Source organism: Cervus elaphus, chromosome 15, assembly GCF_910594005.1.
Source record: "Cervus elaphus chromosome 15, mCerEla1.1, whole genome shotgun sequence".
NCBI lineage: Eukaryota > Metazoa > Chordata > Mammalia > Artiodactyla > Cervidae > Cervus > Cervus elaphus.
The window spans coordinates 58877158-58891487 of record NC_057829.1 but is presented as its reverse complement, the minus strand read 5'-3'; the positions used below and the strand labels follow the sequence as shown (position 1 = coordinate 58891487).

The window sequence follows — 14330 nt, the reverse complement described above, 5'->3', positions numbered from 1 at the left end:
AGAACAATATTTGAAATTCTGATCACTGTCTTTACTGTGTGCTCACAGACCCACTACCATGATGAGTCATTTTCCAAAAGCTGGAGAGGCTCAACTGGTGCTTAATCCTAAAGCTCACTTAGTTCTTGGAGAAGGCACTATCTCAGTGACACTGTCACTGAGAAGGAAAGTAAGTTGAGTCTAGAACTTTAAAAACAAGATACCAGGAAATTCTCTGGTGGTCCAGTGGTTAGGACTTTGCACTTTCACTGCCGAGCACCCGGGTTCAATTCCTGGTCAGGGAACTAAGAGGAAGGAAGGTGGTAATAAAGATAACTATAAAAAAGGGGGAGGGTGTGAAATACCAGATGTACCACAACAGAAAATGGGTGCTGAGCCTTCTCAGAGTCTGGAACAGCCCAGGGTTTCACTGTTCTGTGCAGATTCAGTGTTATCTGATGCTGTGTGGTGTGGACTGCTGCCACGGTGCTGAGATTTCTTTCTGGTGAGTCTTTACATACAGAACCTGAACAGCCCTGACTCAGAATAGTGGGGTGTGCAGAGGCTCTGGAGAAGGTAATTTCCTGTATTTCACTATGTCTGTTTTGAAAGAGGTTTCTTTGTAAGTGTATCTGGGGCACCAGTTGTTTTAGGAGTTGCTTCTTAAACATTGGCTCAATATGGGCTCTTGTAAGTCAGATTTGGCCCCATCAAGAGGTATCAATAAATTTCTTTTAATTGTGAGCTACAGTTTTATATAAGAAATACCTGATTGTGATGCAGACAGATGATGCAGCTGTGTAACATAAGCAACAATGCCTTCACCATGCTGTTGGTCTCTCAAGGATTTTAAATCTTAGAACTCTATGATGGAACAGGTGAAAAGAGGGCTTTAAGAATCCCTTGAGTTCATTAAGGAACTAAGTGAAAGAAGAGATCTATGTTTGGTTTCCTCACATGCCTTTTTTAAAAAAATTCAGATCCATTTAAATAGTTTAAAACAGAATGAAATTTACTCTGTATGTGAATACCAAGCAGTGAGCTGGCAGCCAAAGGCATGATTTACTTTATGTCATTTTGCTTTCTCTTTAATCATCACAACCTGCAAGCCAGATTTTAATTTTTCCATTGAGTCAGAAGAAATGGAGGTTGTTGAGGCTAAATCAGACCTAAATTAGAAGAATAGCAAACTAAAAATCCAAAGAATGAAAACAGAATGACCCATAGTAGTCCTTTGAGAATGTTCATATGAATTACCAGTAATTAAGACAGTTCTATATCTGATGACATAAAGCTACTGTAGTTTGGGCAAGTTTATTGTCCTCTTGGGGCCTTGGTTATCTACAAAAGAAGGAGATCTGAAATCATCAGTGCTGAAGTCATGTGTATCTTCAGAGCCCCTTTTCTGTAGGGTTCCATCCCTACCTGCCTCAGGGACTTCGTCCTCCAGGAAAAGACAAAAGACAGTGCACAAACTTATGTCTTACAAAGTAGTATAGTTGACCCCCGTTTAGAACGCTGCAATGACTCAGGATACCTGGGTAAACCATGCTATCTTGCTCACTGTCGGTAGTCTGTGGTGTCACTGGAAGGCAAGCCAGCCATAGGTTTCTCTTCCTTGTTTTGGACATTTTCTGAGGCCAAGACCTGAGAAGGTGATGTGGGTCCTCGGGGCTGTTTAGTCTTGGTGAGCTTCTTGAGTTCGCTTGCAAAAGAGATGCCTTTTTTTTTATCTTCTCGAGATGCCTGTGGAAAATAAGAACCTTCCCTTGGTATTAGGTTAAAGAGACTGTATCAGAGCCCTTTCTTGTTCTCTTCTAGTAGGCAGAGCTTTGGAAAGCAGGGTGGAGGGGACCCCCCACCCCCATGCCACCTCAGGACTGCTTACACCCAGAGGGAAAGACATTTCTTTGCACACGGTGAAAATAGAGCCAAGCAAAATTCTTCCCACTAGTGTCTTTGACTCGGGAACTTCCTCTGGCTTTCACTAGCTCCTGAATTTGATTATACTGTAGTTATGAAAATCAGCTAGAGCAAAATAACCATTAACTTTACCTGCACCTGTTCCTTTAGCTTAAGGATGAATTTTCCTGCACCTTTCCACTTGCTTTGAGCTTGAAACACACACTCCTGATCCAAAAGGACACGCTGGGAGGGCTTTGGGGTGGAAGACTTCCTGTTGGCGGTGTCTTTCACCACCTCTTCCAGAAGCACATAGTCACTCGGGTTGGGGTTGCTTAGGATGCTATAGGAATATTTGGCTTTGCATAAGGTCTGAAAGGTAAGTTATGATCAACAGAATAAAGACACAGTATCTCCAACACTTGCTTCCCTGTAAATGAGACTTTAAGGTGGAAAAAGTCACAGACTTTTAGACAGGGGTGGGGGTTGGAGGATCCTTTTCAGATCATGTCATCCCACTTCTCATTTTACATTTTCACAGTTGTAGCTTATACAAACTTGTGCATATTGCCTCATTTAGCTTCACAGCACCCATCCATGATTTAGATGTTCTAATCCCCATTTTTCAGACAAGGAAGCTTAAACTTAAGAGGTCAGGCAGATTCCAGAGGATGAACAGCTTAGTAAGTAACACAAAAAGGACTTGAGCCAGATTTTCTGCATCCACCAAAGTTCATGGACCTGAAAGTCACCCAGACAGTGAGGGACAGAATCCTGACCCTCCAGAGCCTCTCTGGCCCACAACACTGCCTCTGCATCTCTTGGTCTTGAATGTTGAAGGCATTTTAAGACTTACCTGGTCTCACTTCTCTTTTATCTTTTATTGAGACTATCTTTCATTTATGCATGTATTCACTCATCAAAAATTTACTATGTTCCAGACACTGTATATAGTCTGGGGAGTGCAAAGTCTCCCCTATTAAGGAGACTAACATTAACCAAATTATTGTGCAATCAGTGTAGCAAATAGCACTTAAATAGTGCTTGCCATGTTAGGTGTTATACTAGGCAAATGTCCATTACATATATTTACTTAATGTTCACAATAACTATAAAGAAAGTGCTGTTACACTATCTTCATGTTTTCCTGTGTGGTAGCTTGGCACACGGCATTGTGCTGGAGCCCATTGGAATCTGATGTGTGAGGAATGTACAAGATAGAAACTGGCAAATGCTACAAATCAGGGTCTTATTTTTTTTTTTAAAGAGAGCCAATTTACCAGCACACCCATGTAACTTACACACAGATGGTTAAATGACTTGCCCAAGCTCTCCAAGCTAGTAAGATGTAGAGCCAGGGTTTACATCTGGAGCAACCTGATCTAGAGTCGGTGCTGTGAACCATTATGCTAACTTCTCAAGCAAGTGTTTAATAAACACAAACCACTACAGGGCTTGGAATGAAGGCAGCAGAGTTCTCTGGAGCCATATACACAGAAGGGGAGAGGATCAGAGAGTCCTCCTGCATGTCGTCTGAAGGATCCTGGAGAGATGGTCACTAGGTGATAGACGATGACGCTCCTGCTCTGCAGAACCACCTTCTGGCTCAGCTGTCAAGGCTTCCGAGAGAGCCTGACTCACAGCATATACTGGGCAAGTACCGTTGAAGGACCGGATACTTCCCAGCCTTACCAGGCACATGCTGCCTTGTCATGTCCCCTTTGTTCCCGAACCTCATCCCCAGAGGGAGCTGGGCCCAGCAGTTGACATTGAGGACAGGGCTGGGGGAGGGCGGGGAGGCCTTCACCTGCTGAATGACGTCCTGCGCGGTGCTGACACGGGGTGCTTTGATGACCGTGCGCGGTTGCTCGGGGGAAACGTCGTGCACCTGGACAAAGAAGCTGTCCTCCTCTGAGCTCAGGAGCATCTCCTTGTCATCTTGCACAATGCTTTTCTCCTCCAGGTTCTATGTTAAGAAAAGGAAAGTAAATGATAACGTAGAATAAGGAAAGAAAAATCTAGTAAAAATTTGAGTTGGATCTTGGCAATGTGGAAACAACTTTTTAGCTTGATATCCCATACACTAGTTACTGTTTCACAAACTATCCTAGAAGGATATACATGTCATCTTAGCATGTAAGTTTCTGCTAATGTTGACACCCTGATAAGGTCTGGTCCCGAACAAGCCAGTAGATCTGCTCGTGTTTGCTGTGGATTTTGAGTCCACAAAAAAGCTAGAGATAAATTTGTAAAAAGACAATATGCCATTTTTCCAGTTACTATTCAAATTTTCCAGTTACTAATTCAAATGGGCTTCCCTGGTGGTGCTCATGGTTAAGAACCCACCTGCCAATGCAGGAGACATAAGAGATGCTGGTTCATCCCTGGGTCGGGAGGATCCCCTGGAGGAGGGCATGGCAACCCACTCCAGTATTTTTGCCTGGAGGATCCCTTGGACAGAGGCGCCTGGTGGGCTACAGCCCATAGGGTCACAAAGAGTCAGACATGACTAAAGCGACTTAGCACACAGGAAAAAGCCAAATAAGAGTACAGTAAGTACATTTAAGAGAAATCCCCTCCATTCCCCAACAAAACTTGAGCATTTAAGAAATGCTAGACATCTGAAATGTGAAACATGCAAGATTGACATTCCGGCAGGCTGAATGAACAAAACTCACAGTGGAAAGGCTAAAACAATGACTAGAAGTAAGTCACATCGAAATGAATATTGACAAAATTCTCAATAATTATGAGAATTGGTCATCAGATTAGATGGTTTTTGGTGGGTTGGCTTTCAGTGAATTTTACATTAATAATTATGTGTTTTAAATACATAGTTGAAAGTGAAAGTGTTAGTCACTCAGTCGTGTCCGACTCTTTGTGACTCCATGGACTGTAGCCTGCCAGGCTCCTCTGTCCATGAAATTCTCCAGGCAAGAATACTGGAGTGTTGGAGAAGGAAATGGCAACCCACTCCAGTATTCTTGCCTGGAGAATCCCATGGACGGAGGAGCCTGGTGGGCTGCAGTCCACGGGGTCGCAAAGAGTCGGACACGACTGAACGACTTCACTATCACTATCACTAATCTCTCACTACTTGCCCTTAACTTCTCTTACTCTGGATAGGCCCTGACTCCAGCAATCATTAGACCTCACTAGAACCCACAGTCCTTTAATCCTAGTGCCTTCTCATAGTATTTCTCCCCTCTCTCCCTCACTTACCCAGAGTCTATAGTACATTATTATTAATAATCGCTCCCTTGCATATACTCTCAAATCCATCACTCCATTCTTTGTTGAATTACTTGGCAAAATTCCAGTCTTTATTAATCTTATTGCCTGCTCTGCAGCCATGAAATTGGTTAGAGAAAGGCATAAACCTCCAAGAAAAAGGCACAAGTCACTACAGATTCTAATCACTAAAAAGATAAAAGGGGATACTACAAATAACTTTATATTCATAAATTTGAAGAAATGGACCAATTCCTCAAAAAACATAACCATCAAAGCTCAATATGAAATCATCTAAATAGCCCTATACCATTAAAATCTTTTTAAATTCATAATTAATAGCTTCTGAAAAAAATCTCCAAGCCCATATGATTTCACTGAAAAATTATACCAAACATTTAAAGGATTAGTACCAATGTAAAAGAGACTGTTACAGGAAAAAAATCTATTTCAGAAAATGTCTCTTCCAGAAATTGGCCTATTCTGTAATTTTTGTCAATACGACAAATTCTATCAACAAGAATACTTCCCAACCAATGAGGCCAGTATTACCCTGATAGTAAAATCAAAGACAGTACCAAAAATAAGTAAAAGCTGCAAACCGTTTATCTCTAATCTTCAGCAAAACACTAGCAAACCAAATCCCACAATGTATGAAAAGAATTATCAACCCTAAAACCCAAGTCATATAAATTGGAAATGAACAAAACTCTTGTTTTTGGGGAAAAAAAAAGAATACTGGAGTGGATTGCCAGTCCCTTCTCCAGGGGATCTCCCCGACCCAGGGATAGAACCCAGGTCTCCTGCATTGTAGGCAGATTATTTACCATATCTATAGACATGTATTTTTTAATTGTTTTTTTATTTTTAGACAATCATAGAAATGGTATTAATGCCTCATCCAATATAGACATAGGTATCTTATCAAAAATTTTCAAGCAGTAAGGAAATACATCAATATAAAGGCAAACTTCCCATTTCTACTTTGTTTCATTCTTTCTTCCACCTCTCCCATCTCATTCTCCATAAAAAAAACCACTGTTGTTAGGTTGTATATCCTTTGAACCATCTGCTATGGATATAAAAATGTATTTTTGTGTATGTGAATAAATATATACAAAGAAACCCTGGGACTTCTATAGTGGTAAAATGGAGAAGAATCTACCTGCCAATGCAAGGGACACGGTTCAGTCCCTGGCCTGGGAAGGTTCCACATGCCATGGGCAACTAAAGCCCTTGTGCCACAGCTCCTGAGCCTGCGCTCTAGGGCCCTCAAGCTGCAACTGAGCCCACATGCCACAAGTACTGAAGCCTGTGCTGTGCAGGAAGAGAAGCCACCACAGGGAGACGCCTGTGAACCACAGTGGAGAGTAGCCCCCCACCCGCCACAACTAGACCAAGCCTGCACAGCAACGAAGACCCAGCACAACCAGAAATAAATAAACAAAAAGAAATCCTGGAATTACGTGAACTTAAATATTATGTCATTGTCAAATGGCTCCTGTTCTTTGCTAGAGCTGTTTTCAAACGAGGGTCGTGTAAAGCTATCTTCCACAAGGGAGCAGCATGGAGACGATGGGGAGGTGAGGCAAGTAAACAGTAGGCAATCCCATCTCAGGATGGGAGGATTTGGCAGGAAGGCCCTCCAGTCCTCAGCATGCTTCTAGCTTAATCTCATAACATCCCACAGAAGCGGTGCTAACTAACCAGAAGAATACAAGAATCACTCTCATTGTCCTGGAAATTCCAACCAGCCCTAGGAACCAGAATTGTCCCTGTTGATATTAAGGTCAAAGTGGGTAACTGCCACCAGGTGGCGCCAAACTGTGACGTGAAATGAAGTCACTCAGTCGTGTCCTATTCTGCGACCCCATGGACTGTAGCCTACCGGGCCCTCCGCAAGGTCAAAATGGGTAACTGCCACCAGGTGGCGCCAAACTGTAGCCAGGACCAAAACGGACTGGCTCCTGGGGCTACTCACCAATCAGCTGCACAGCCTCGCTCCAATCATTTCATTGTTCCTACAGTTGTGATCCCTACGATTTACATACAGCTGAAGTGTTTGGATTCCACTCATCAAATTATGCGTGAAGGGGAGAGAGCTATTCTCTATTTTTATTACATAAAATGAGACTGTAGTACATATACTGTTCTACAACTCATTTTTTCTCTACTTAAAAGGTTGTGATCAGGGACTGCTACCCTCGTGGTCCAGTGGTTGAGACTTCACCTTCCAACACAGCAAGTACGGTCTGATCCCTGGTCAGGGATCTAAGATGCTACATACCTCAGGGCCAAAAGCCCAAAACATAAAACAGAAGCAATACTGTTGCAAATTCAATAAAGACTTTTAAAATGGTCCACATCAGAAATACCTTTTAAAAAAAGATTGTGATTATAATTTCATGTCCGTTTCTAAAGATTTTCCATAGTATGTCATTGCATTGATTACAACATATTTAACCAATTGGAGAGTGGGGTTGGGTGGTAATTCACATGACATAATTTATAATCCTGAAAGCCGGGATGTAAGTAAGCAAGACAGAAAAGTTCTAAGTTGCCATATAAAATAACACAATGACCATGCACTAGGAATTATTTCTAAGAGCACTCCTTAGAGCCTTACTCAGAGCTTATTGATTTTTAAGCTGTTTTCAGTCACATTAGGAGCCATAGATTATGAGCATAACAATAATCCTCATTTGCATTTTCCTTTATAGTTTACTAAGCATTTTTCTACATTTTATCTACATGTTTGACTTGAGTCTCATAATAATTTTTTGAGCCAAGAAGGGTAGTTTCTATCAGGCGTGCGTGCTAAGTTGCTTCAGTCATGTCCGACTCTTTGTGACCCTATGTACTGTAGCCTGCTAGTCTCCTCTGTCCATGGGATTCCCCAGGCAAAAATACTGGAGTGGATTGCCATGCCCTCCTCCAGGGGATCTTCTCAACCTTGGAACCTAATCTGTGTCTCCAGCGACTTCTGCATTGTAGTTGGATTCTTTACCGCTGAGCCACAGGGGAAGCCCAGTTTCTATCATAGATTTTACAAATATGGACACAGAAGTTTACAGAATTCAGATGATCCTTTGAAGGTCATCTATCTAATTTGTGTCAGAGCTGGGTTTGTCTCATTTCAAATCCAGCAGGTGTCAGAGGGGAGCATATTGACCTTAGAAAGATACCTAACAGCTTGAGAGCCCAGGAAACAAGAAAATTATACAAAGCAGACAGGCAGGATCAAAGGTCAAAGACAGCAGCTTTGGAACTTTTAACATACGGACAAACTGCCTACATAGCTTCCTAGTTTCAGAGAGTAGACTAAGTGGAAATACTTATAGCCCAAATAGATCAACTATGCCAGTGTCTGCTTCCATTCAGTAAGTGCTGAATTCATTTGGTCAATCAGTAAATTTGTATTGTGGTCACTGTGCAGCTGGTAAGCCTAGATACATGAAATATGATTTGTTATCTTTTGAGACATATTTCAGTCATTTCAAAACTTTCCTCTCAATAAGGCATATAAAGAAGAACTTGCTATATTATACTCATCAGAAAATGCTTGTTAGCCTTCCCCTCTACTATATCCTTTTTGCAAAATGCTTCTGTTCCACCAGCCTTGATTAAACATTTATTCCTGACATCTCTACTGCTTATTGTCATATACATTTTAATTGCATATGGGGCAGCCCTGATTTCCCAGTCCTTCCAACCCTGTGATGAAGACCCATCGTGACACTTGGCAGTCTGCCCATTGCTGCTCACTGCCTTCTCCTGCCTCCCCTGGTGCCTGGCATGGAGGAGCCATGAGCACTGACTCAGCTCCAGCCTGGGCAGCATGGTGTGGTGGAATGAATACTGACCGGAAGCCGTAAGACTTCAGTTCTTTCTACTTCTCACCCTGTCATAATCTAACCTCTCTGAACCTGTTTCCTCTGTGTAGAATGGTTTCCATTATATCATAAGATGATTCAAAATATTGGGTGCTTGAGAGCATTAAACACTGTAAGTCATGATGCACTATATGATTAAAAAATTCACTTCACTGAAATTGTCACTTCTAGGATACTTTTCGGTTTTTTTGGCTAGGCCATGCGGCAGGCGGGATCTTATTAATAGTTCCTGGACCAGGGATCGAATCAGTGCCCCCTGCATTTGGAGCATGGAGTCTTAACTACTGGACTGCCAGGGAGGTCCCTAGCATACTTATTTATATGTGACAAAGACAATTAGAAATAGGAAAAAAAATTAGAGAGAAATTAAAGATGGCTTCAAAAGCCCAGGTAAGCCCTCTGATATTTTCTTCTACAGCTTTTATGATTAGAATTGCTTCTCCACCATCTTAGTACTTTGTACACATCTGATGGGGAGAAGACGCTAGGGAGATAATTACATTTCTTGGCTTACAGAAGTGTCCTTTTATCATCTAAGACAAGGTTAGGAGGGAACGCAGAGGATCTGGTTCCTAGAGAAGCAGGAGTGTGGTGAGGCTGCAGGCCATGTTCAGTTACGCAGAGAGTGAAAAATAACACACGATGCTGAAATGGGCTCTTTATCATCTCTATGTTCTAGCAAGCATGGACCAGCAATGGGCATTTTACCAGTCCATCTCCATTTCATGCCCCCAAAAGGCAGATCATGTGCCTAGAACAGGGCCTGGCACAATTAAGTGCTCAATAAATATTTGTTTAATCAGATTGTTGAACTGCTTCAACTGCTTTCTTGTTGATCTATCATAAGGCATTATTATCTATGTAATGACCTTATATGTCATTTTTAAAAATGGCAGTCAATTAGTGGGCTAATATAAGTCTATTAAAAAGAAAAGTGCTCCATCAGCAAACCCCATCAGGAGTCCCCCAATCTGGAGTCAACAGACAGTACTGTTTCCATTATCAGAATGATCATGGGAATACTAGGGACCATAATATAATCTGCTACAAATTCAGACCAAAGCTGAGAGGTTATTCTTACTTTGTGTAATCTTATGGCATATTTTCAAAGAAATGCTGTTGTTTCATGAATTAGCAAAAAACCTTTTATTAGCTAAAACTTGAATGGGCACTACAGGAGGACCAGAGAAGGCAATGGCAACCCACTCCAGTGCTCTTGCCTGGAAAATCCCATGGATGGAGGAGCCTGGTAGGCTGCAGTCCATGGGGTCGCTAAGAGTCAGACACGACTGAAGCGACTTAGCAGCAGCAGCAGCAGCAATGGGAGGGCAACCAACCCCCAAATGCAAATGCCTACAGACTTTCCATTACACAGCGGTGACCCTCACAGCCAGGTCTTCACACATTCAGGTAAAACACTGGACACTACACTGATGACATGCTTAAGGAATCCTTTGAGTTCTTTCTCCCTTTGTTTCCTAAGGGATGATTTTTAAACCAAATTTCTATAACTTAAGAGTTAACCCTCTGAATATGTGCAGAAGAATAAAATCAATTCTCCACATTTACTTAAAAGAAGACTATAAAGCAAGTTGCGGTGATAAGAAGTTCTGAATTTGAGGGAGGCGGCCAGTGGTGAGGTAGTGAGTTACATATAAGCTGTTACTGTGTAGGCTGCCCCAGGACACACTTACTTCCTGCTGGGTTTTTAAGACAATCCTGCCAACATATCCCTCTTCTGGAAACCAGCTGCTTAAAATTTGCACAATCTCTTCTTCTGGACCAATGGCTCTCTGGAACGGTTGTTTCCTACATTCATTCTTCTCTTTAGATATGAAATATTTTTCCTCCATTAAAAAATAGTCTGTGGCAATAGGTTTGGTATCTTGATCCATAACGAGAATCTAAAGAAAAAGCAAAGGCCAATTAAGGCACACTTCTGAAGAGTGGCAAAAACTTTAAACCCAAACAAGTCTATTTTCTCAGGGTTCGGATAAGTTTGGTTTGCAATTTATAAATGAAATCTACCCTGCAGTGTTGCATAACTCTTTCTGGAAGATCTTAGAATTCTCTTACGTCCAAAAAGAATTGTTTATGTTCATTCTGGGCAATGAAACAATTTATTCATAATCACCAGCCAGCAAAACAGTTTTTCCCACTGATGGAATAAGAGCTCTTACTGAATTAAAAACTTTAGGTTTTTCAATCTGTGAACTTAGCTCTTTGTAATCTTGCAACACAAGACCAAAGGCAAAGAACCCAGTCCAGCTTTTACCAAGATAATCTCCCATTCTCATGTTAGAAATACTCAATCATCTTCTAATCTCATCTGATCTAAGTTCCTGGGAATTCCCCTTTCAATAAAGTCTTGACAGTGTGCCTAGAGGCCTGTTTTCTCTATTGGCTACTGACCCTGACAGTCGAAGTGGCTGAGACCAGGCTGGGGAGCCAAACAGACTCTGGTCTGAGGCCTGCATTTAGTACTTACTGGCTGTGAGGTTCTGGCCAAGATATCTAACCCCGTGGAGACTCAAGTATCCTCATCTATACAGTGGAAACAGTAAGAGGAGCAATTCTGTCTCTTAATTTTGTTTCCTTTTATGATTGAGGCACTGACTGCAAAATGTAATCCAGGTGCATCAGGATAACTTAGAGCCTGCCAGGCGCCTCTCTCCATGGGTTTCCCAGGCAAGAATACTGGAGTGGGTTTATTCTCCAGGGGATCTTCCGGACCCAGGGATCAAATCAGGTCTCCTGCATTACAGGCAGATTCTTTACTGTCTGAACCATCAGGGAAGCCCTGGTAAACATTATGATAGCTACTCTTACTGATGTATTCTTTCACATGGTTTTCTATTATCCAGATTACTGGCAAAAGCTGAACTTTGAGTGACCAGAGAAGGCTGCCAACTTCTGGCATGGAGTAAGCAAACATCCTTCTCCTCAGGCATCCATCCACTCGACCATGCAAGCATGCAGTGACCAGAATCAGCACTTGGTGATTGATTGGTCTCACTCAGAGAAGCAGAAGGACCTGGGGATGGGCTGGAGGTGGGATAGAAGATTCTCAGGAAGACTCTTCTCCCTTCACTGCAGACCTTGGTCTCAGGTTGATGCTGGACTGTGGATTTTGTGGGGCAAGGCAGCTACCACTACAGCAACAACTAAGGGATGAAGCTTCCCGGAGTAGGTCAGTTGACACCGTCACCTCCATGAGATGGCCAGCATCACTCCCTCCCCAGTCCTGCTCCACAGCCCCGGGATTACTCACGTGGACAGTAATGTGCTGCTTTTTATGGGTGGTCCATGGAAATGCTTCCTTACTTTTCATCATTATATTTTACACTGTCTCCAAAACCTCAACAGTGCTTTGTGAGGGTAGACACCAAAGTTCAAAAACAAAACAGCCCAAACCCCTTGGTAGTAGCTTCTGTTTTATAATCTATGAAATTTGACACTTGAGCTGCTCTGACTTTGAGTCAGTTGTAAAATGCTGGACAAGATGTTAACCTAGAGATGCCTCTCAAAGAACTGTTTCTTAACTATAGACTCAGTGAACTTACTTGTTGGAGAAGCTGCTTTGCCTTAGTGACTCCGTTTATAGAGAAAACAGTAAAGGGCTCTGGACCTGGGACGCCATGCACTGTGACTCTGTGAGTCTGCAAACATTTTCTTTCTTCTGTATTAAACATCTGTCAAGGAAGATCATATGGTTTCTCATTCATTTTCATTCTTCTGATTCTAGGCTACATCAATACAGAAGTGCTGGTTCTTATAAGTACACGCAGGGACAGATAAATGCAAAATAAGGCCAACCTTTTATAACCAGATGCATCTTTTTGTGGTTTTAGGCAATAGTGCATGTTCCTTAATAGTCTAGTAAGAATATTTAGCAGCATACCACCAAAGTAACAATTTATTTTAAATAACAGTGTTTCTTTCCATCATAATTAGGGGACTGATATTGTCTGAAATGTATGTCAGCCCTTACTTATGAAGTGACATTCAACAGTGTCTACTGAGTTCCATCTCTCTTCAGGGCACTGGGCTAGAATTTTGATGGTAAAATGATAAATAAAATATTCTGGCCTCCGGGAGCTTGCTGTCCAGGCACACAAATAATTGTGATATAAAAAGTATTTTTGTTAGGAAGAGCTGGGGAGGTGTGTAACTCTCAAGTCTTTGAGCAGTTTGTATACTGAGATAGATTCATTCATAAAAGACAAAATAATTTATGGAAGGCTGACAACGATGGCTCTGGGGTTTCAGGGAGAAATAAGATATCCCTGGCTTCAAGGTGGGGGGCTTCTAGAATAGAACAGCTAGAAGAATAAGTGGACACACCCAGAATGGGACACTACCATCTAATTCTTGCTCTCAGGTACCAGGCAGACCGTCCCTGCTTCCCAGGCAGGCGGGCTAACAGGCAGGCACCAGGCAGAGGCAACACCTCTCTCTACTGGCCAACATGCTATACTCAACCTCGATCACTTGTTGAAGGGAGAATGAGGAGAGCCCAAGAAAACAAGCTGAGGGACACAGAAGAAACCATTGAGGTGAGGGAAGGAGAAGCAGAGGAGGAAGCAGGGCTGCTCAGAGGTGATGGCGGCAGCGGTCAAGTCGGCGCCACTGTGAGCACAGAAGGCAGCTTTTCAAAGGTTGTTAGGACCACATAGAAGTATAAGGTGGATGCAACCAGACTTCTCTGGTGGTCTAGAAGTTAAGAATCCACCTGCCAATGCAGGGACACAGTTTCGGTCCCTGGTCCGGGAACTGAGATCACGCATACTGCAGAGCACCTAAACCCGAGCACCGCAACTACTGAAGCCCGTACGCGTAGAGCCTTTGCTCCCCAACAAGAGAAGCCACTGCAACGAGAAGCCCAAGCACTGCAACAAAGAGTAGACCCTGCTTGCTGCAACTTGAGAAAGCCCGTGTGCAGAAACAAAGACCCATTGCAGCCGCACCCACGCCAAAATAAATTAAAAAAAGATCAGTGTGGCTGTGAATAGACTACTAAACATGTAAAGAGGCAATGGATGGACACCCTTTAATTTTTCAAGAGCAAGCACAGTGGAATCAACCAGTTAATCAAAGCAGAGTTCCTTGTCGAGGTAAACAACCCTGCGTTACTGGGGGGAGCGTTGGTCCAACGGTTCTCAAACTTTAACTGATGGACCTCACCATCAGTTCTCAAACTTTACCGACGGACCTTAACCAGTGGGGAACTTGTTAAAACCCAGCTTCTGCAACGGTGGCCCTTCGTGCAGTGTTCTTCTCCCATTCCCAAGAGTGAAGGTGCTGAGTCTACTCAGGTGCCAGGGT

At 42.6% G+C, this 14330-nt stretch overlaps 1 protein-coding gene and 1 non-coding gene across 5 annotated transcripts in view; one reads left to right on the top strand and one right to left on the bottom strand.

Annotated features, from left to right (window-relative positions):
* The window catches only part of PLCE1 (phospholipase C epsilon 1), a 361223-nt gene that overhangs the window by 5004 nt on the left and 341889 nt on the right, over positions 1-14330 (bottom strand). For 3 of the 4 annotated variants that reach the window (XM_043926636.1, XM_043926638.1, XM_043926639.1), the window contains 5 exons: positions 12569-12697; positions 10700-10909; positions 3689-3847; positions 2035-2253; positions 1517-1725 (listed from right to left, as the gene is read on the bottom strand). In XM_043926636.1, the coding sequence (XP_043782571.1) occupies positions 1540-1725; positions 2035-2253; positions 3689-3847; positions 10700-10909; positions 12569-12697 (903 nt within the window). In that variant the 3' untranslated portion in view covers positions 1517-1539. Of the gene's footprint in view, positions 1-532; positions 844-1516; positions 1726-2034; positions 2254-3688; positions 3848-10699; positions 10910-12568; positions 12698-14330 lie in introns of those variants that run through there. The other variant, XM_043926637.1, reaches the window with a different exon arrangement.
* Positions 212-284, top strand: TRNAE-UUC. Its single transcript has one exon. It is a non-coding gene; the product is annotated as a tRNA-Glu (tRNA).